Source organism: Micromesistius poutassou (genome assembly GCF_964030765.1).
Source record: "Micromesistius poutassou genome assembly, chromosome: 6".
NCBI classification, from domain to species: Eukaryota; Metazoa; Chordata; class Actinopteri; order Gadiformes; family Gadidae; genus Micromesistius; species Micromesistius poutassou.
The window spans coordinates 13,450,179-13,474,385 of record NC_140276.1 but is presented as its reverse complement, the minus strand read 5'-3'; the positions used below and the strand labels follow the sequence as shown (position 1 = coordinate 13,474,385).

Here is a 24,207-nt window from a genome sequence, read left to right as displayed (position 1 = left end):
TGTCCTCTCAATGGCCAGCAGAGCTAGGCTGCTTAAACGGCCTTGGCCCATTGTGTTACGAGTGTAGGATTTGAGCCACTTGCAGATACACCTGCAGATGTAGCTCAAAGTGTTGTCACTAATGAAAACAGTTTGTAAAGCTGAGGCATTGCACTGTCCAACTCCATGTCTTTAAGGAACACAAAGAAATCACACATCTTTCCCCTGTCACCCTGCAAGTCCTGATCTGAATACAGGACTTGAAGGTCAGACCTCAGGCTCTCTGAATCAAAGTGATGGCCAACTACCAAAACGATTAAACTCAAACAAGGAAATGTGGGAATTCTGTTAAACTGAAACAAGGAATTGTGTGTATAAGTGTATGAAATGTAAGATTTTGCCAAGAAAATATCAAGAAATAGGTTGCAGTTTGTCTTTCGACTCGCTTTCAAAATCTGTGATGGGACTGAGGACTAAAGAGAGCTCCGGCGACGTTTTATGGTTCAAAATCGCTGTCAATCAAACGGCAACTCAGTCTTTCACAGACCCTCCAATCATCACGCAGAAGCCCAGCGTCCAGGCCAGCCCACTCTTCCACAATCGCAGCATTATCCAATGAACGTTGACTTTCAACGCACTAAAAAAAGCTGTTCTATGCAGCCCCATTGAAGTGGATGGACGCTGAGCTTCAACAGGCAAATGCACTGTGACGCTACGGGAATGCATGAGAAGGACATCGAGTCAGTCGACCTGCGATAAGCAGCTGATTCTGAACTAACTCGCCTTCGAGATGGACGTGTTCTAATGCATTTTTAGTCAATGAAATGTTAACAGTATATATTTGACCAATTATTTTTTTTAATTTTAGGGGAAGCCGAGCTTCCCTTGCAGTCTCAGAGAAATCGCCACTGATATATATATATATATATATATATATAATGATTGTGAATGCATCCAAGGCTCATTCAGGTGTCGTCGAGACCTTTCGCGGATCACCTGCAAACAGTAAAGATTGTATATAATCACCTGCAAAGGCAGATGAAATAGCACCAGCACCCGTTCAAAGCCCTGGTACCCTCTAAGTGTGGAGCCGAATGCACCCCCCGTCCTCCATCTTGTTTCTCTTGTTCCATCTCTCGGGCAGCCGCTTCTCCTCCTCACTCCTGTCTCTTGTTCTGAAGCGCTGACTTGTAAGCCTGCTTAACAACGTAGCACAAACATATTGAGAACAAAGTCGATTGTTGTCTTTCTTTGTCAGCACTTAGGGACAAAGTGTGACGCTGTGGCCGTGCTGATGGACTCGGAGTCGATGCGTCTTTGCTGCTCCGAAAGACCAACAAGGACCAGTGCCTGTCAACGTGACAAACTAAATATGTGTTCTGTCAGAAAGGTTAACCGTAGCCATGTCATCTGAACAGCATAAACGGGGAAGAGGGAATGAGTTTGAATATGTCGTCTAAATATAGCTGTTGGGACTGATTCTGAGGCAGATAGGTGTGTGTGTGTGTGTGTGTGTGTGTGTGTGAGGGTGGTGTGTGTGTTTGTCCGTCAGTGTGTGTGTGTGTGTGTGTGTGGGGAGCTTTCCCTCTGTAAGCCAGGTTTTTACTCTGTCACTGACTATATACTCTGTAATCCACGTGTGGACTGAGGGGTGACCATCTCTCTGTCTCTCTCCCCCCTCTCTCTGTGGAGGTCTCTCGCTCTCGTTCTCCCTCTGTATCTCACTCGCTTGCCTTCTAAGCCGCTTTTCACCCCAATTTAACACCAATCGTCCTTTTCACTGCACTGCTCTTAGTTCCTACCTACCTCCTCACGCACATGCACAAAGACACACACACACACTCACACACACACACGCGTGCGTGCACGCGCGTCCTCAGCCCTGCTTTATTATAATCTCTTTCTCTTAATCTGTCATTCTGCAGTGTTATCGATCTCACACCCCCCCACCCCCTCCCCCCCCTCTCCCCATCTCCTCTGAGAAATCTGAAAGGATTGAGAAACACAGAGGGGAAAGGAGAGACACGGGCAGGGGAAAACATTACGAATACACGGTGAGAGAGGTGGAGCGGGAGAGAGGGAGAGAGAGAGAGGAGCACAGAGGGAGAGAGGTGGAGACAGAGACACACACAAACAGAGACAGAGAGGGAAGTAGAGAGAAAGACACACACACACACGCAGATGGAGAGAACAAGAGATAATGAAGTACAGAGAGGGAAGTAGAGAGAGAGAGACAGGGAGAGAGGGAGAGAGCAGAGAGAGATACATAAACAGAGATAGAGGGAAGTAGGGAGAGAGAGGCAGAGAGCAAAAACACAGGGAGATAGGTTGAGAGCGAGACACAAACAGAGAGAGAGCGCGGGAGCAGAACACAGAGGAAATGGAGACTGAGACGCAAACAGAGCGAGGGAGAGGTGCAGAGAAAGGGAAGCACCGAGGCTGAGAGAGATGGGGCGTGTGTGTGAGACAGCGTTTGTTCTGGTGGGAGGACCTCGGTGCTGTGGAGGGGCTGGCTCGGAGTGCAGAGGTGGGGACATTCTAATTTAGAGATGACTAATGGCTTCTAAACAACGGCTCCAGATGATGGTTGTCTGGGCCGGTGTTACCTGGCCTCGCCCCCTCAGAAACAGCAGCGCTAGGCTGTGTTATAATAGCACTATAATAGCTGTTATACTGTACAGCTATAATTGCACATGTATTATGCACACGCACACAAGCGGAAGCATGCAAAACGTAAACACACACATACAAAAACATAGGCGTGCACACACGCAAACACACGCATAGGGAGACTCACAGGCAAATGTGCAAGGTCACATGCAAGGTTCAGTCTTTACATGAAGCAAGGGGGGGGGGGGGGGGGGTTTCCAAAAGTGTGTGTGTGTGTGTGTGTGTGTGTATAGAGGAGAACGGGGATGACAGAGAAGGGAACACGTGTGGAATCTGCGGTGCATGCAATGCACGATGAACGAGGAGGTGTGGAGGAGCCGGTCCTCGCATCGCTTGGGTATAGAGAGCAGACCAGACACACACACACACACACACACACACACACACACACACACACACACACACACACACACACACACAGGTGCTTTCACCCCCTCCATACCCCAGCCTTACCCTTACACTTGTCCAGGAGCCTGCTGCGTACATCAGGGGAGCACACCTGGACACGCCGCAGGCCCCGGGCACAACAGCTGGGGGGAGCCGCGGTTTGTTTCGGAGGAGTTGCTATCAGTATGAAAGAGCAGCGGCAGCAGCAGCAGCAGCCCTGTGGTGTAGAGAAAGGTCGGGATGCTCTGCTTCATGGGCAGGATACTGCTGCCGTTGCTGTGCTCCTGGCCCCCCCGATCCAGCCTCCATGAGCCCCTGGCCCCCCTGATCCAGCCTCCATGAGCCCCTGGCCCCCCTGATCCAGCCTCCATGAGCCCCCGGCCCCTCTGATCCAGCCTCCATGAGCCCCTGGCCCCCCTGATCCAGCCTCCATGAGCCCCCGGCCCCTCTGATCCAGCCTCCATGAGCCCCTGGCCCCCCTGATCCAGCCTCCATGAGCCCCCGGCCCCCCTGATCCAGCCTCCATGAGCCCCCGGCCCCTCTGATCCAGCCTCCATGAGCCCCTGGCCCCCCTGATCCAGCCTCCATGTGCTCCGCTCACAGCCACAGGGAGGGGAATGGGGAAGGGAAGGATGTCGGAAGGATATCTTTCTCTGGTGGTGGTTGTTTTATTATAATTATACCCAGGGTGACGTTGTCACTTTAACTCTGCATACACAGTATAATCCTTAATTTGAACCAGATCGGAGCCGGAACCGGAAAGGTCGCTACTTCGATCCCCGGCTCCACCTAGCTAGAGTGTCGAGGTGTCCCTGAGCGAGACACCCTCACCCTGACTGCTCCCGAGCCGGCTGTCGCCCTGCGGGGATGACTCCGCCGTCGGTGTGTGAATGTGTGGTTGCAAGTCGCTTTGGATAAAAGCGTCAGCGTCCCTGGTGTTAGCTGACGACCGCTGTTTTAGCCATAGGATAGCGTTGCTACGTTATTTTTGTGAAATGGTTCCACGCCTGCCCCGGTCTGTAGTGGTGGAGGACGGCGGTCTGAGGTCTGGAGTGTGTGAGGAGGAGGGGAGCTCTCTCTTCAGTTCTGGACGCAGGTCCTGCTGTATGGATTTGCACCTCTCCTGACCCGATGGCATTTCCAGAGGCGTTCGATGCCAGAGCTCCCTTCCAGGGGAGCTGTTTGATTGGTCTGCGTTACAATCAGCCGGATACAGGAAGGAAAAGGCTGATGCTAATTAGCTTGTCCTTGTCATTGGCAAAAAGAAAAGAAGAAAGAAAGGAAGGAAGAAAATAGGGAAAGAATGTTTACTTTCAGCTTTATTACAGATTAATAATTATCCCCCCAAAAAACTTTGAACACTGTGGACATTGCATTAGCAAATGGAAATGTGCTTGATATCGTGTGGTCCATTTCTGAACTGCTGTAATTGTAACTCTCTTGCTGTGTGTGTGTGTGGGGGTGTGTGTAAATGTGTGCATGCACCCGTGTGTGTGTGTGTGTTTCTGTGTGTACATTTGTACATGTGTGCATGCGCCCTTGTGTGTGTGTGTGTGTGTGTGTGTGTGTGTGTGTGTGTGTGTGTGTGTGTGCCTGTATGTGTATATGTGTGTACATGTGTGCATGCGACCGTGTGTGTGTGTGTGTGTGTGTGTGTGCGTGTACATGTGTGCATGCGCCCTTGTGTGTGTGTGTGTGTGTGTGTGTGTGTGTGTGTGTGTGTGTGTGTGTGTGTGTGTGTGTGTGTGTGTGTGTGTGTGTGTGTGTGTGTGTGTGTGTGTGACCGACCACTAATTGGTTCCGGTATCCAAGTTTCCTGGGGTGATGCAAGCCGTCTGCAGAGCCAACAACAAACATAAGCAGACGCACGTGACGATAGCGATGTCCAAGGCGCTTTGAAAAAAGGAGCCACAGAGAGGAGAGTGTTGGCATCAAAGACAGCAGGGAGTGAGAGACATTTAAAAAAGGACATTCTGGAAAGAAGATTCTGTAAGTGAGAAACACATTTCCTCCCGTTAGAGAGAGAGAGAGAGAGAGAGAGAGAGAGAGAGAGAGAGAGAGAGAGAGAGAGAGAGAGAGAGAGAGAGAGAGAGAGAGAGAGAGAGAGAGAGAGAGAGAGAGAGAGAGAGAGAGAGAGAGAGAGAGAAGGCAGACAGCTCTGTTTTATTGCTTTGATCCTTGAATTTGAATCCCCTTCCTTATAAAGGGAGTAGCCATTTCATAACAGAATAGGAGTGAGATAAGGAGAGAACCACAGAGAGGTAAAAAAAAGAGCGATAGAAACAGAGGGTGGCCCTGTGTTGGGCTACCGCTAAAGGAACGGCCCTATCCGCTTCCTCACAGCTCACCGCTTTTCATTGGCCGTTTCTGGGAAAAGGAAGTTCCAGGAAGTGACATAGAAATGGAATGGGAGGTCTGTCCCAGGAACATGCATGTTCTTTCTTTCTGTGTTTATGTGTTTGTATGTGTGCGTGTGTGTGTGTGCGTGCGTGCGTGTGTGCGTGTGTGCGTGTGTGTGTGTGTGTGTCCATTTCTATGCCACTGTGTGTGTGTGTGTGTGTGTGTGTGTGTGTGTGTGTGTGTGTGTGTGTGTGTGTGTGTGTGTGTGTGTGTGTGTGTGTGTGTGTGTGTGTGTGTGTGTGTGCTTACATGCAGACAAGCAGGCCACACACAAGTAGTTGACCTATTTACCTGATCAAAGCATATGCTGCTGACCAGGACAGATTTTCAGAAGGCTAGCAAACTGTGTGTGTGTGTGTGTGTGTGTGTGTGTCTGTGAGTGCGTGTGTGCGTGTGTGTGTCTGCGTGTGGTTGCATGGACCAGTGAGTGTGCAAAGTAAGCACTGTTCCATCTTTGCCTAAATAACCACAAAGATTATTCTCTGCTTTATGCATATTTCATACGCAGAACGAAAGAGAGGGAGAAAGCGAAGAGAGGGGGAGAGATTATGAAAGAGCTCTTGTGTGGGTGTGTGCATATATCAAGTGTTTACTCCGTCTTTTTTTACCCCGAGCTCGTCTCGCCCTCTGAGCTGCCTCTTCAGTGTTACCCGGTGTGTGTGTGTGTGTGATGCCTTCCTGTGTTCTTGTAGGCATTACACAATTGCCAATTAACAGTTTCTAAACGGCCCCAAAAAACAGTAGGAGACAGAGATGTGGGTCCTGGCCTGGAGAGATCTGTTGAAGTCTTAATCTATTAGATTATCTTGCCCTCCTCCTTGCTCTGCTCTTTATTTCCCTCTGCCTCTCTGCTCCCTCTGTTCCTCCTCTGACTCTCACCTCCACCCTCTCCTGTATGTTTCCACTTGCTCCTTGATATTTTGGGATGTTCATTGTTTCATCGTTGTAGTGAGATGTTAGCTCTGTGGCATAGCTTTAGCGATAGCGTTCTGTCAGCTGATATCTTGTCGCTCTATGGCAGTATCTACCCGGTGATATCACTGATCTCGAGTCAGTCACTGACAGCTTTGCCCCTGGGGATTTAGTCATCGAGAAAAGCTTGACAATAATGGGACATTGATTAACCATTCATCATCATTAGTTAATGCAGTAATAAGCATTAAACAACAGTAACTAACAGTAAATTAACAGTGAAGTGATTGTCTAGTAATTATCTACTAATGGTTTTCTTCTGGTATGAACACCATGACCTTAGTTCACACAAAAACCATAAGCAAACACCATTAGTACTAAGGAACTTATTTATACAACATCTAACCCCCTAAGGAGAATGGTTAACCCTACCTCAATTAAATAATGTATGCCTTAATACCTTAGCTAATATACACATTTACTCGACCATAAATGATTACTAGACCATTAGTTAACTGAATTAACTGTTAGTTAATTGTTAGTCAAGGCTTATTACTTATGACTAATGTCTAATAATGGTTAATTAGTGTACCTTTATTGTAAAATGTTATCAGCAATCAATCATTAGTATATATATATATAAATATATATATATAGACAAATTGGCTCTAGAGGGTAAACGTTGTCATGTCTTTACAGCGACGTGCAATTTAACTTTGGGGATGTGGTGAATGCAGCATATTGCTCAGCTTTTCTGTGGGCTTGTCATACCCCATTGCAATGGAATTCAATAGTTATTACATGAATATGCCATTATTTATTAAAAATACAAATCATTCATTTTCAGACAAATTATCCTTGTTTTATACGATAAATGATACAAAAAAATATACGATTTACATCATGGTAATGTAATATTGATAAGTGCTTCCTATCATATTCAATTATTTCAGAGATGGAAGACATTAGTCCCAAATTGAACTTTATTCTGAAGTAAAGTTTGTTGATTATATCCAGCAAATAAATGATTTAAGGAATTGATGCAATTTGAGATTATTCAAAAAAAAGTATGAATACATGTATATATTATCAATGAAAACAGTGGATAGGTCGAATGCCTGGTTGGACGTTGAATTCAGAGCGTAACAGATCTCCCAGTGTCTCAGCCCACTCCACTGCACCACAACATACTGGTTCTGGGGGGGAAACGGTGACCCGTGTGGCCGCTCCTTCACCGGGGATCCCCACACAGAGGGAAACATAAGAAAGCCGGCCTTGTCCTTCTCCATTCCTCTGTATCGCCACACGAGCCCGGCCACAGCGGGGCCTGTCCTATGAGCTCTGCTGCTGAGGGCTGACTTTGTTTGACAGAGGTTATGAATCCGCGCCTGAATTTGCACTCCGGCCTCGACTGCGCTCTCCATAAAACCAGAGAAAAGGAACCGCATGCGGCCTTCCTCATGAATGCGGGCCGAGGTAATGGAGCACAAAGCCCGTCTTGTTTCAAGGCAGATATCTCGCTCTGAGGCCTCCCCCCCCCCCCCCCCACCCCGGAACGCAGCCCTGACCACACCATCACCCGCCGATCCCCGGGAATTCTGGGAAGTTTAATGCGGCCCTCTGTGTGAGCGCTTTGGCTGACACGCTTTTGTTAGCCACTCATGTTTTATTTACCGTGGCGGCGTTGGCGGCGGCGGCGGCGTGCACGGAGCGGGCGGAGCGGGCGGGTTTCGGCAGCAGGCCCCCGCCGCCCCCGCCGCCCCCGCCGCCTCCTCCACCGCTGAGAGGTAAATGAGGCGCACCCAAAGTAACGGAGCACACCGAAAACTTTCCAATATTGTGACCCCAGACAGATTTGACTGAGATGCCATTTAATACCCTCCGCTCTCTCTCTCTCTCTCTCTCTCTCTCTCTCTCTCTCTCTCTCTCTCTCTCTCTCTCTCTCTCTCTCTCTCTCTCTCTCCCTCTCTCTCTCCGGCTCTGTGGGCTTGTGTTTTCCCTCCCAAAGCACCCAGTCTCCCTCACAGGGGACGATGTGTCATTCAAGATGGATGCTTAAGTTGAACCTGCTACCCATATGGCATTGTGTGTGCTTAAGTGTGTGTGTTTAAGTGTGTGTGTTGTCCCAGTGCTGACAGTGTGGGGCAGCAAAGGGAAGGTGACTGGTCCCATAGGCTGGGCCATAGAATTTGCCACCGTTCAGCTCTGGTACTCCCACACAGACTGCCATTGAGATGGTGCACACGCACGCACACACGCACGTCCACACACACACACACACACACACACACGTGCACACCCACACACACCCACACACACGTGCACACACGTCCACACACACGTGCACACCCACACACATGTGCACACCCACATGCTCCTACGCCTATGGAAGGCCAAAAGGGTCAGAGCTCTGCCTCATCATAGACGCGTGTTCACTCAAATGTACGTAGAACACAGCGCTTCAGACCTTCATAACACTGTATTTTACACATAAAAGACAGCCTTTTGGACAGCCTTTTTATGCACTATTTAACGTGTTTTCATGACCTTCTTCATCAAGTCAACGATAACCAAAGTCAGACTGTCCACTAGTGATCATTAACGACCGTCCAAAACGCTGTCTTTTAAGCCGTTGTAGAGTGTAGGAAATGGCGTAGTAAAATATTTAAATGCCCTGTTTTACATAGATTTTAATGAAACACATCTCCAATGAGGCATAGTTTTGATCCTTTTGGCCACCACACCACGATGACACCACAAAATACGAAGGTATTTCCTCCTCTCTGTGTCCTTTCTGTCATACAGAAGGCATGGTGCCTCCATGTGCAGGCAGACTTCCACTCTTCCACTTCGTAATTGCTGACTTTCCTGTGTGGTGAAACTGCAGAGTCGGTTCCTTCCCTCCTGTTCTTCAGGAGTCCCGTCTGTTCTGAACATTTCACCTGCTTTACATTTTGTAGTATATATATGCCATTTTACTCGAGTGACAAAGAAAAGGGTAATTGCCATTTTAAATTGAAGCACAAAAGCTAACTCCTATAAGTTTTGATTAGAATCAGTTTATTTCAGAACCTTTAGTGTTTCATCTACTTTTGCTTCAAGAACAAAATCGACCTTGATGCCCCTTTTCCATCAGCCAAGCCTCAGATCCTCAGGTTTATATATATATATATATATATATATATATATATATATATATATATATATATATGCCAAATAAGTATATATCCCTTGTGCACCTCTAAACCCTCTAAAATCTAGGTGTGGTGCAGCACCTTGGCTCACTATATTCAATCGTCAGGCTGGGGGTTAACCAACAATAGCAACAGAACACAACCTACAATATCAATCATACATATACAGTCCTTTTTTGATCAGGTTCTCTTATAGAATACCTAACACTCTCCTCCTACGTTAACAGCAGAGACAGCAGTGCCCCACCAGAAGCCGTGGTCACTCTGTGCTGGCTGAACATCCACCGTGGGGCCAAACCTGCAAGTGGAATGCAATTGCTCTCTGAATAAGCAGCGTTGTCCCGCGACAGTTTATGTCGAGTGTTCTCAGCCGGCGTTGAGAACCCACCAGGGCCATGCTGATGGGTGCTCTCTAAAGAACACCAACGCGCTGAGTGTGCTCTCTAAAGAACAACAACAAACTGAGCGTGTTCTCTAAAGAACAACCACAAGGGCTGGGATCAGAGCGCTCTTGTGAACACCGTCCCCCCCTGAGAGGGTTCAGAGGTATACGCTCCGCATTCATCACCTGTCCAAACAAGAGGTAGTTCTATCATGTATTGTTGCTATTTCACCTCTTCGCTGCCTATTTATATACACCCCGCATTGTATGGGTCTGTCTGTCTGTCCCTCTCTCTCTCTCTCTCTCTCTCTCTCTATAAATATCTCTCCCTCTCTCTCTTGCTCTCTCTCTCTCGCTCACTCTCTCCCTCTCTCGTTCTCTCTCTCACTCTCACACCACTCTCTCACTCTCCCTCTCTCTATATCTATATATGCCTTTTAGTCTCTCTCCCTCTCTCTCACTCTCCCTCTCTCTAGATCTATATATGTCTCTTAGTCTCTTTCTCTCTCTCGTTCCAGCCCCTCAGGCACCACCAGGTCTGCTGCTCTTTTGTCTTTCAAAAAGGCCCTCAAACGTCTCTTGTGTCCATTTCTCCAGTCTCTCTCACCTTTTGTTCCAAAATAAGTCTCAGTTTGCGTCACGTTTCCTCTCCATTTTCTCAGTTTGTCAGTCCTGCTTTCTTTTTCTGTCACTCTCTCTCTCTCCGTCCCTCTCTCTGTCTCTCTCTCTCTGTCCCCCTCTCCCTCTCTCTCTCTCTCACCGTCCCTCTCTCCGTCCCTCTCTCCGTCTTTCTCTCTCTCTCTCTCAGTCCCTCTCTCTCTCTCTCTCTCTCTCTCTCTCTCTCAGTCCCTCTCTCTCTCTCTCTCTCTCTCTCTCTCTCTCTCTCTCTCACCGTCCCTCTCTCCGTCCTTCTCTCTCTCTCTCCGTCCCTCTCTCTCTCTCTCTCTCTCTCCGTCCCTCTCTCACCGTCCCTCTCTCCATCCCTCTCTCACCGTCCCTCTCTCTCTCTCTCTCTCTCTCTCTCTCTCTCTCTCTCTCTCTCTCTCTCTCTCTCTCTCCGTCCCTCTCTCTCACCGTCCCTCTCTCCATCCCTCTCTCTCTCTCTCTCTCTCTCTCTCTCTCCGTCCCTCTCTCCCTCTCCCTCTCTCTCCCCTCTCTCAGCGTCCCCTCATATATTCCTCCTGTGTCGTGGTTGAGGCCTCGTCTTCCAAGGTGACACATCCTGACACCTCTATTGGCCACTGGATCTCCACAGCCAATCCGGTCAATGTCTTATCCCCTGACAGCCTCAGCCCTTGGCAGCTCTGCCCCGTTTGCCCCCTTCTCCTGCCCTCCCCTCTCCTTATAGAACATATAGCCGTTGTGTGTGTGCAGAAATAACGAAACTAAAACGATGGTAAAATAAGTATCTGCCATTGGACAGGGTTTGTCTGTGCGAGCGGGGCAGAGTGACACTGGCTTTGTGGCAGAGCCGCCGGTAGACCCCAGACAGCGGCTGTGATGAACGTCCGGATAAGACCGGCCCGCTGTCGCCCTGTCTCTCACCGGAGCGAGGCTGGGAAATAAGAAACTTTGTGGCTTTTTGCCCGTGGGTGAATCTGTCCCCAACTTTTTGAGGCAATGCAAACTTTGCAGAGCAGCAGAAATGTTTTTGATGGAACCATGTATGGTTTCTGCCATCTGTCGATTTTTTTTTTTTTGCAACGATTGCGATGCAAAAATGTAGCGCAAGACATCGGAAGTGTAGCTCACCGTTCATTTGCGGTCGATGGAGTCGCAGTCCGACACGTCGCGATTCGTATAGCGAATCCAACTGCTTTTTTTAATGAATGAATGAAACAGACGGAAGCGAGGCTCCTGGAACTTTTGAACGCAACGTTACAGCAGGCTTTGGTTGGAAAGGCTATATCCTTCAAATCTAGATGGTTCAAAATCAGAAGCTGTTTGTGTCTGTAATACCCCAATGTGAATCAAACCACTATTTGTTCTCTGTGGATGCAGGTAAAAAACATATGAACATTTATCAGAGCTACTGTTTGAGCCGGAGGGACGGTCATGTTGTCATGGGCTGTGAGAGAGATAGGTTGTGCCATTGGGCAAGCAGATTGTTGTGTTTGGAATAGTAGTTATCTTTCTGTCTGTATGAATCAGCCGTGAAATTTGTGCTTTGATAAATGCGTACAAAATCTGAAAATCAGAGCCGTGAAATTATCGTTTGACAGACTAAAGATGTCCAGCTGCTATTTGGCACATAATGGGCCAGTTCTAATTCAACATATTTAAAATGTCACATTAACTCCCTTTTGTCGGTTCATTCATTAATTAAATTATAATTGAAACTGTCTTAAATTACCACCATGTATCCGTATTTTCAGAGATGAAATGTAAATGTGGCCGTATGCACATGTATACACTGGTATATCTGACCAAACAACTAACTTCACTTTGGAATCTATACTCAAACACAGTGTTTGTTGAAAGAAATGTTACAGGAAAATATACAGCTTAGAACTGTGTTTGTGTGTGTGTGTGTGTGTGTGTGTGAGTGTTAGCTCTACTTTACTTCCAATGTTTCACCTGCGTTTGTTTCAGTGAGATTGGCTTTTTCCTACATTCCCTCAGAGAGCTGAATATGAGTTTTTAAAGTTTTGCTAGAGTGCGAAAAACAAGAACCTGTGACAGCATAGGCAGACTCAATGTCTGACAGAAAAAATTGACGGAGACATTAAAGAAACAGAAAGCAAGAACAGGAAGCTTTAGAAAATGATGTACTTTTAACAGGAAGTTAGTTTGTCATTGTCACACACTGGTACAGACACAAAAGCACCCACAAACAAACTAACGTTTTGCTCTTTCAATCTCGTTCTTTTTTCCATTTGACATGTGACCTCATCGCTGCGCTCTGTCCTTTGTGGTCGTATGACGTATGCTTGCTTGGCCCAGATCAAAAGATGTGGCTTTTATTGGAACTCTTTCTTCCTCCAGGTGAACAGTGCTGTTGTGTCCTTCCGGTTATTTTGGCTTCTAAGTAGCTTTGACTTTCATAACACGTTCCACCCCACCAGCCCCCTGTTCAGCGACCACTGGGGAAAGGCCACTGGCGTCGGGGACGTTTTGGTTTTGGGAGCCGGTGTGTTCATGTCGCCGGTCCGACAGAGCACGCTCACCGTGAACCGCTCTATAAGCAGGCTTGAAGTCATCTTTAAGCATGAGATGATGTGGTGCATGAGGACTATGCTAGTCATCCCACTACCTAATGGTGGACACTGTATACCCCCCCTACCTAATGGTGGACGTGTCTATCTCCCTACCTAGTGGCGGACACTGCATTGTTACGACGCTGACCCACCGCACTCGTCCTCACCTGGGTAAGACAGCCCGTAGCCCATGTCTGTCCCTAGGTGGTGCGGTGAACTTGTAGTATTGTTCCTAAGCTTCCCCTGTGTGAGCGCAATCCGACCTGTCTAGGGGGTGAGGTGCGAGGTACTCACCACGGGTCCGTGGGCGAACAGCTCCGTCTCTCACACTCACACTCCGCGCCGCCTCCTCTTCCCGGTGGAGTGAACCGTCAGCCCGCGCCTTGATATCCAGTCTTTTAATTCACCGTGTATATATATATATATATATATATCCTATATATATATATCGTGTGTCCCTCGGGTTACTCTCATTCACTGCGAATCCCACCTCCCGACTCCAGACTCTCCCCTCAGTCTCAAACTCTGAGCCTCACCTATCCCCTCGGCTGTCGCTGCTTACCTGCGCTGAGCACCTCGACACAACACTGCCCCCTCTGTGTGACGTCAGTACTGACCCTAACCCTAAGCACCCGCTACCCTACCGTAACGCTTATCCCCCTGCCTAATGGTGGACATGATATACCCCCCCCTAGCTAACTGTGGACACTGTCTATCCCATACCATGTCCCCTAGTGGATCATAACTGTCCTATTAGGATCCAGTACGCACCGCTATGGTTCTTGTACGAGGAGATATCAGTGGAGATACGCAGGATGGAGGTTCGAATGGCTTTGGAGAGCGAGACCATTGCACCACACCGGGCTGCGGCCCCCCCACCCCGCCTTGGTTCTCCTCTAAGCACCTCCCCCCCCCCCCCCCACCCTCACGATGGAGGCTCTAATTGGATCTCGCAGTATCAGCCATCTACCACTTGACTCTACCTCTACGGGTGAGCGGGGCCCGGGAAGCCCGGCTCCAGATGGTATCTACCCGGGGAACTCTGGGGACGCCCAAGCCCACTCGTACATGGGAGCAATCACAGGAGAAGACACGCAGCGCGCGTGCACACGCTCGCACACACACACACACTAGCGCAAGCACGCACACACGCACACGGAGGCACGCGGACGCACGCGGATGATGCACACACACACACGCACACACACGCACCCACACACACACACGTACAAGTACACAAACACGCGTAAAAAACACAGGTACATGTGCATAGACATTCGTACAAACAAAGGAAAACGTACAAACTCACACGTACTAACTTTTTGAAAGAGAGAAAACAGGGAGTGAGGGAGAGGAGGAGGGAGGGAGGTAAAACTTTCAGTCTGGTCTGAGGACGGCGTAAATCAGGACAATGATTACAGCGCTCCATTTTCTTGTCCTTTTAACGACCAATCTGTGCTTGCCATCCAAACATCACGTTGTGATTCTATGACCTTAAGAAGAATTATAATATTATGGTGACCCTAAATTAGCCTTTGGAGAAATTCAGAGTTCTCCTCGGAGGCTTAAGGTGGTAAACTGATTAAACTGGATTGAATCGGCGGCACATTTATTCTAATGACCTCCCGGAGAACCGCGGCTTTCCCCCAAAGTAATGTGCACTCCGAAATAATTTGTTTGTTTTGTGCCATAAGTGTGTTTGGTTGGTTACCGCGTTCACACCCAAGTAGTAAATAATTATGTTGATCAGCGCCTCGTCCTGAAATATTTCCTTCCTCTATTCCTCTTATTGAGCCACTTGTCATATTAATAACATGGGTGACTGCGCCCGGGCGGACACCTCTTTATTTACTACGGCAATTGTTCAATGTTTAATAATTCATGAACGTAATCCTGGAGGTCGTCAGCGTGAGTGCGGCGCCACGCCAAAGGAAATGTAGCCGACATCATGACCGTCATTAGGTAAACAACATCACGGCGCAATTATCACATCAGCGACGCGGGGTAAAGCGGGGGGGTAATTGGCCGTGAGGCGGCGTCTTGAGTCGGGCTCTAGCGCTAAGCAGGAGGAGGACGTCACTGTGAGGGTGGAGGAGGAGACGGAGGGTGTACACAGACGGACACAGGTGCTTCTAAGGACACACACACACACACACACACTCGGCTCTCGCTCTCGTTCTCTCTCGCTCTGGCTCTGGCTCTGGCTCTCTCTCTCTCTCTCTCTCTCTCTCTCTCTCTCTCTCTCTCTCTCTCTCTCTCTCTCTCTCTCTCTCTCTCTCTCTCTCTCTCTCTCTCTCTCTCTCTCTCTCTCTCTCTCTCTCTCTCTCTGACTGACTGACTCACACAAAGTGGAAAACACACGTCTGTTAAAATGACATGTAAAAAGCCGTGAGCTCTAATGAACATCAAAACCTTGGATAAGGTTTCCCAGTCGTCGGTGTGTATTAGCATGTGCGTATGCATGCACGCGTGCGTGCGTGCGCGCGAGTGTGTGTGGGGTGTGTTTGGGGTCAGCGCATGGGCAGCAGCAGAAGCAGCAGGTAACCAAGGTGACCCGTCTGGCGCCGAGTTGCCAGGTTTGGGGACGCGGTCACCCCGGCCCCCATCACCAGCCACGTGTTTACCCACACATCAAAAGCACTGGCGCCTCATGGTGGTCGGCCGCCGCTGGACAGACACACGGACGCGTGCCATTGTCCCCGATCGACTCCGCCGCCACCTTGAAAAGGTTGCTATCGCAGGCACACCCACAAACGCCACATTTGAAGATGAAAGCGCTATTAAATATTAAAGCAGGCGGGACGGGCAGCTCGCTGCCTGTTGCTTCGGGGGAACCTTGACCCTTGTCGGCTGGCGTCCGTCCTCTGCCTCGCACATTCTCTCTGCCTCTCCTTCTCGATCTTCTGGCTCCTTTGATCTCCTCCTCGTAGTTCTCGCCCAGCCATTGTTTCCTCCAGCAGCTTTCGCAAGTGAATTCCAGCATCTCTCTCCGACACTTCCTGTCATGCCGGCAGAGTGAAGAGTTTCTTTGTATCCCAGTGGGGGTGTGTGTGGGGGTGTGTGTGCGCGTATGCATTGTGGTGTCAACGTGGTGTGTCGGCGTGGTTGTGTGTGTACGTGTGTATGTGTGTGTGCAGCAGCGGCGGCGGCGGCGGCAGCAGCAGCAAACCGAACAGAGATCTCAACTGTAGGTTCTTGCTGTAAAGGTTGCCCGTGTTTAGGGTCGACTGTGTGACATGAACAAGACGGTTCAGGCCGCGATTGAGGCCGTCCGACTGAGGAGTCAACACAGCCTCAGTCTGATAAGAAAGAGAGAAAAGAGATGAGTGGTTTTCGTCGGCATGAAGATGTTTTAACGTGTGTGAGAGAAGGCAGGACGAACTGAAAGAGCGTTCCAAGACCTGTTGTCGAAGTGGTCTTAACCACGGTTTATTGAATGGTTTGTATTTGACTTCCTCTTTGGTTGAGCTTAATGTTTATTGTTTCATATCTTACGCGAGTGAATGTTTATTTCCCATGCCGATGAAGCTATTTCGAATGGAATTGAATTTAAAAACAGTTGGATAGTGTGCGAGCGAGAGGGAGAGAGGGCGAGAGACAGGGAGCGAGAGACAAATAAACAGATGGAGTGGACGTCTGTATGGTTTGAGGCAGATAAAAAGTAGAGACAGAAACAGAGATATGAGGGATGGGAAGTGAGTCTGTCAGGAGGCTGTCACCGTGGGATGTGACAATAAGTTCATTAAAACCTGCTGCTGACATTTCAGCCTCTGTCTGTCTGTCTGTCCTGGTGTTTGCATCTCTATCTGTCTGTGGTCGGTCTGATTCTATGTCAATCTTTGTTTTTTAGTGTTATTACCAATGGTAATTTAACTCTCCCTTTCTCTTTCTCTGTATTTCCTCTCTCTCTTTCTGTGTCTCCCTCTCTCACTCTGACCAAATTCCTTAAATCACTATTGCCCTGAAAACATCAGCAGTAGAAAGCTGATCAATAAATGTACACAGTGAAACAATAAAGAATGCAATTATACTAATCCGATCAAAATTAAACAAATACAATCCCATGAAACACAAATACACAAATACACACACACACACACACACACACACACACACACACAAACATCCACAAACAATATGTATTGTTAAACTCAATCAGATAAATTCATTGTAAAACTTACATATTCATTTACTGTTAACTTCGTGTATTTTCAGGATATCAGGGTAGGGAGGGTACAGAGGAATAGTTCTCTCTCTTCTTCTCTCTAGCTCAGGAAAAAAAAAATACACCACCTTTATCTCTCTCTCTCTCTCTCTCTCTCTCTTTTCCACCTCCCTCCTTCCCTCTCTCTCTCCCCCTCCCTCCCTCTCTCCCCCTCCCTTTCTCCATTTCCCTCCCTCTCTCCTTTTCCCTCCCTCTCTTCTCTCCACTCCCTCTCTCTCCCCCTCCCTCTCCCCCCCTCCCTCCCTCTCCCCCCTCTCTCTCTGTAGGGTGCTGTCAGTGAACAGGTGTGCCTCTACTTTGCTTTATTAATGACAGTCACTGAAGAAAGCTAGGGGGACTGTGTGTGTCAGTGTGTGTGTGTGCGTGTGTGTGTGTGTGTGTGTGTGTGTGTGTGTGTGTTTCAGTGAGTTCACACATCCACATCACACGGGAGAACTGACAAATGTGGAAGCGTACTCCGCACTGCATACTCTGTCAACACTGTGACAAATGGTAGGTAGGAAATGAGGGGCACGCACACACACACACACACACACACACACACGCACACGCACACACACGCAATGACAAACCCAGGTACACATGACGGTTACGAGGAGTACATTTGTAGATCATTAAAGAGGTGCAGTACAAGTACATTTTGAGTCTTGGGTTCGCTCACAAGTACTGGAAGTGAATGAGGTGAAACGTTAGCATGGACTTAGCATGGAGTAATACACACCACACGGCTGTGCTCAATCAATTCCTGCTATTTTTTTATTACATGCTACATTTATCTTGTATTTTCTTAACTGACTTTTAAAATATGACAAAATTCATGTGTTCAGCCATAAATTCTCATTCTCTAATAATGGTTCTTCCATTACTCAAACAGTGCAGCACAGTGTTGTGCTAATAAGCCTGAACACAACTGAGTACTGAATAATACAGAATTACAATTCCTTCCATTCTTCTTTTACATTTTAACTTTCCCAATCGGTTAGTCCGTCCATCCATCTATCATCTATCTCATTACTTTACATGATGGACACCTCATGAAACCAAAAAGACTCTCCTCCTCCTCCTCCTCTTTCTCTCTGCATCTCTCTCTCTCTCTCTCTCTCTCTATGCATCCCTCTATCTCTCTCCCTCTTTCTCCCTCCCCTCTTTCTCCCTCTTTATCCTCTATTCTCTGTCGTGACCTGATTTGAACTAGTGTGTGTGTGTGTGTGTGTGTGTGTGTGTGTGTGTGTGTGTGTGTGTGTGTGTGTGTGTGTGTGTGTGTGTGTGTGTGTGTGTGTCTGGCCCAACACTCGTACATTACCTGACCAACAAGAGCTGTGATTAGTCATGACAGCATTTTTTGATTTGAAAAGTAAAGCCTATTTGTAGGAATATTCTTTGAATTTGCTGAGATGAGGCATTTGGTTGTGGGTCATTTTGTATGGGTGTGCATGTGTGTTGGTGTGTGCCTGTGTGCCTGTGTGTTTGAGCGTTTATGTGTGTGTGTGTGTGTGTGTGTGTGTGTGTGTGTGTGTGTGTGTGTGTGTGTGTGTGTGTGTGTGTGTGTTGGGGTGGTGTGTGTGTAGAAGGGGTGGTGAGAATGAGAGGGGATAGATTTCAGCTGTTTGGTAATGTTTGACAGGGGCCACATAGTGGTCAACTCCATTTATCCTGCATTATATATGTGTGTGTGTGTGTGTGTGTGTACCCTGCAGGCCTTGTATCCTGCAAGAGTGCTGTTGTAACTCCACAGCGGTGAACAGAGGCCGCAACCCACAGCCGATTACCATATTCATGCACCGCACAAAATAAATTGCATTGGGCCGCATGTGTGTGTTTGGGTGTGTGTGGGGGTAAATGTGTGGGTGTGGGTGTCAGAGTGTGTGTGTGTGTGTGTGTGTGTGTGTGTGTGTGTGTGTGTGTGTGTGTGTGTGTGTGTGTGTGTGTGTGTGTGTTTGGATGTGTATCAGAGTGAGAAAGGGTGAATAGTTCTTTATTTTGTACAAGAGTGCAACTCAATTTATAGGAAATGTAAGTCTGATCCTCTCCCGCTCCTATTTTATTTACAGGTAACTGTAAACTCGCTCTCAGTTATATGAACAGGTACACACATCCACGCTGTATGAAACAGTTTTATATCTCTTTACATTTCTCTAGAAAGGATGAATGTTGAATCTTGTATATGCGGGTGAGGGAGCAGCTTTCAAAACTGTTGTGTTCTCAAAATGGAGATTCAGCAGAATGCTCTCTCTGTCTGTCTTTAACCTTGTGTTCATCTCTGTTTTTCCCGCTTTTATTTTGTGTCATCCCACTGCTCATTGTCCAGCCTCCATTCTCTCCTCCCCCCCCCTTTCTCTTTTTATGTTTGCGGTCCATCTCTCCTTCTTTTTCCCTGTTTTTCTGTTTATGTCTTCCATCCTTTTTTCTTTCAACCTTCTGATGGATTTGACCCTTGTGTGTGTATGTTGTTTGTGTATGTGTGTACTTGCATTGTTTGTTTGTGTGTGTGTGTGTGTGTGTGTGTGTGTGTTGGCGTGTTGTTTAGTGTGCATGTTTGTTTGCTTGTGTGTCTTGTGTGTCTGTTTGCAAACCGGTGCATTGTCAAGTGTTTGTTTGTGTGTGAGTGTGTGTTCTGTGTGTTTGTGCGTGTTTGTCCTTCCGAGCGTGCATGTGGATGACTGTACAGGAACCTCTGCGTGTATGTATGGGTGTGTGGGTGTGTACACAGGGATGTGTGTGCGTGTGTGTGTGTGTGTGTGTGTGTGTGCTCAGGTCAAAGCATCATTACGGTGGCAGCAGCTCGGGGCAGCTTTTACAGGGGGATTGTGTGAGGCAACGGAGACAGACCTGCAGCTTATAGCGGCAGCCGGGGAGCCATGAAGGGCGTTAGGGCTGAGTGACAGCCCTGTGTTAAGTATGGGTGCCACTGCCCCGGAACAGAAACTCCAACACCACTTCCTCACTCCAATTTCTCATACATTTTTCCTCCACTTTTCCTCCACTTGTGTTGAGTTTGTTTCGGTTCCAGACATTGTTTTGTCTGTAAAGAATCTGCAACATTTTCACAAACGCTAAAGGATGGCCCAAAGCATTCTAAGCATGACATTAATGTAATGACAATTCAATTAGAATGGAAGCTATTTAAATTAAAGCCGTGACAAAGGCCAGACTGTAGATTCCGACTCAATTAATGAGCACATCCAGCTGAATCAGACATCCAAAGCACGATTATTGCATCAAAATATCCATAATATATTTCATCACACTAGCCCAGTACTGGTCCCACTGGAACTCTGTACGAGGTACTTTCTGCCACTGTTGGTACTTCTATCAGCCATCCATCTCGTGGCAGTAGTAGTAACTACAGAAGTACGAGGCATTTACAACCTGCTCAGGGGTCTGCAGGGAGCAGGCAGATGTGGCCAATCAGCACTCAGTATCCAGTGTGCCCTGGCCTTGCTAAACTAAAATAACGAAGAAAGTAAGCTTCAAATATGCCTTTTAATACAAAGCTACAGTACAGTGGGCAGGCTGCTTCCCTGGTTGGAAGCTGCAGGACTATAATGCCAAAGACGGAGGGCTTGATACGAGGGCGCTTTTGTCGCTCGGCGATTTGCCTTCAACTCCAGGGATTGATATGAGGCCAGCCCCGAGCATAAAGGCCAAGAGAGAACGGCTCTGAGAAGCGACAGGGTACACCAGCTATCTAAGATGAACGCTAAATGCCAAGTGTATTCCAAAGATGTGTCAGGGCGTTTGTAAACAGCTTCTTGTTTGACTTTTGTCTGTGTGTGCGCGTTGTGTGTGTGTGTGTGTGTGTGTGTGTGTGTGTGTGTGTGTGTGTGTGTGTGTGTGTGTGTGTGTGTGTGTGTGTGTGTGTGTGTGTGTGCGTGTGTGGCTAATCTTAAGCCTTAATCTAGTGGGGAACGTAGAACACAAGAGGATGCTGTACCTACGCCACACAATCTGGTGTCAATCTTATTCTACGTCTGTAAGAAAAAATTTCATTCAAAGAAGAAATATTTCGACTACAGTCAACTGTTATGTCGAAATGCTTGCTGTTTATTTGAATAGTGACAGTAGAAAATACCCTCTTTCGTTTTCACCATCCTTGTCCCTGGTGTTCACTGTGAATATTAACACGACAAACATAAGTCATGGCGTGTGGCTGTGTGTGTGTGTGTGTGTGTGTATTGTGTGGGGAATATATTGTTATCCAATCAGTTTCTGTTCATGAAACAGATTCATTTATCTTTGCTGTTTATTTCCTGTGATCTATATGGGAGGCGTCTTCATGCAGATGCAGCTGACCGAGTGATACATGGGCCTGTGCCAGGTCCTCACCAATGTAATAAATATGGCCCTGCTCTCTCACACACACACATACACACGCACACACGCACGCACGCACGCACGCACGCACACGTAAGCACCCACCCACGCACGCATTGGCACAAACCTTGCCCACATTCATGCACGCATGCGCACAAACACACAGACATACACACACACACACACACACACACACACACACACACACACACACACACACACACACACACACACACACACACACACACACACACAACCCCTTGTACACATTCTACATCACCCACATGCCTGCAGATCATATGTCTCACACACATGAATATACACATGCACAGCCACACACACACGCACACAAACACATGAACCCATTGTACAACAACAACTTGCATGCAGATTTGTGTATGTACACATTCTACATGACACACACACAATCCCATGTACACGTACACACACACACCAGACACACACACACACACAGACTCACACACATGTGCAACAAACCAGATTTAATAGTACTGCACGGCTTCCACACGCAAGCAGCGATTCTCAGTACACACAGACATACACACACACACAGACACACACACACACACACACACACACACACACACACACACACGGTGTATTGTACAGTTGTGTCGACGTATCTTGGGCTAAATAATACAGCACTGTCTTTGGTCATGACCCATATCTGTTCTGCTCCGATGTCTCCAACTTCTGTGTGGGACTGGAGCAAAAGCTCGCAAAAAGGCATTAGCCTGCCAGACCTCACTAATCAAATCTTGTATTCATGTGACTGTGTGTGTGTGTGTGTGTGTGTGTGTGTGTGTGTGTATGTGTGTGTGTCTGGGTGAGAGTGTTTCTGTGTTATTAGTTATTGAATGAACTGCTTTTGCTTACTCAGTTTCATTGGCACAAACACTTCACGCACGCATGCACACACACTCTTACGCAGACACATACACGCACGCACGCATACACACACAAACACATAACAACACTTACACTCTCATTAAATTAGAGAATGAGCTAGTACCACATCTCTCCCTTCCCCTCTCTCTCGCCCTCTTTCTCCCTCCTTCTCTTTCTCTCTCCCTCCCTCTCTCTATTTCGCTCGCTCGCTCCCTCCCCACCACCCTTTTCTTACCTGCCTGTTCCCCTCTCATCCTGCACGCACCCTCACGCACATATACTGCCCGTAAACGTTCCGACTCGCCCTCCCCCTCCCTCTCCCCACGGATGAAAAGCACATTTACTACAGGCGTCTCATGTGCGTGATCGTATGCACGCCTTCCCCAACACACACACGCACACAGGCCACATATACACGTGTCTTTCCAAGGTAGCACTAAATCTCTGCCGGGACGGCGAGACATAATGTGTATTACCCAATCTATAAATTTAACACGTTTAGGAGTGCATCGATAAATCTTTCCGCTGTAACTTAATGTAAATGCGGGCTGCAAATCTGTGCTCACTGAGCCCACGCCACACAAATTACACCTGATTGCACATTCCCTGCCAGTGGCCCAAGTACATCTACCACAAATCATGGACTGCATAGACTGCATTAGTGTTGAAAGGTTCATGCACACACATAACGTGCACACGTGCACACACACACACACACACACACACACACACACACACACACACACACACATAACACATACATTACACACACACAATCACACATAACACACACACACACACACACACACATTACACACATAATACACACACTCACACACACACAAATTACACCTGATTGCACATTTCCTGCCAGTGGCCGAGTACATCTCCCACAAATCATGGACTGCATAGACTGCATTAGTGTTGAAAGGTTCGGGCACACACGTAACACGCACACACACACACACACACACACGTAACACACACACACACACACACAATCACACATAACACACACACACACACACACACATAATACACCCACACACATGCACGTACGCACACACACTCGCGCAGACACACATAACACACACACACACACACACACACACACACACACACACACACACACACACACACACACACACGTACACGTTTGTATCCTTTGGTTCCTCCCATTGAAAGGCACCTACACGTAATCTTTATATGTTTTTCACACGCTCCGTTTACCTTCACTGATATCCCACAAACACATATGAGTTCATCGTCTCTCTGCTATGGTTCACCCTTCAGCCACCGGGCTCCTGCAGTGACTGGCAGCAGTAAATGACTTCCAGCGGCTGACTGTTCCTCTGCCTCGGGAGAAGTACTGCAGTGTTGGGTCTGATGCTGTCAGTCATGCTACCGACTCTTGTATTCATGCATTTGCACCAGAATGTGTCCCACATGGATGAATTATTAGCCTTTTTTAGAAAAAGATGTGTGTGTGTGTGTGTGTGTGTGTTTGTGTGTGCGTGTGTGTGTGTGTGTGCGTGTGATTTTGCGGTGTGCTGTGCGACGTTTGAAGGAAGGAAGGACGTGTTTTGTTGCAGGGAATGTCGACACAACAACAGGAACAGCTGGGGTGGGTCCAAATCG

The 24,207-nt window shown here is 47.8% G+C and overlaps 1 protein-coding gene across 1 annotated transcript in view; it reads left to right on the top strand.

Moving 5' to 3' along the window:
• Positions 1-7,724: 7,724 nt before the first annotated feature.
• Positions 7,725-24,207, top strand: part of il1rapl2 (interleukin 1 receptor accessory protein-like 2) — a gene marked incomplete at both ends in the record, with an annotated part of 108,093 nt that continues 91,610 nt past the window's right edge. Inside the window, 2 exons of the mRNA XM_084469616.1 lie at positions 7,725-7,824; positions 8,004-8,135. Coding sequence (XP_084325742.1) covers positions 7,725-7,824; positions 8,004-8,135 — 232 coding nt within the window. The remainder of the gene's footprint in view (positions 7,825-8,003; positions 8,136-24,207) is intronic.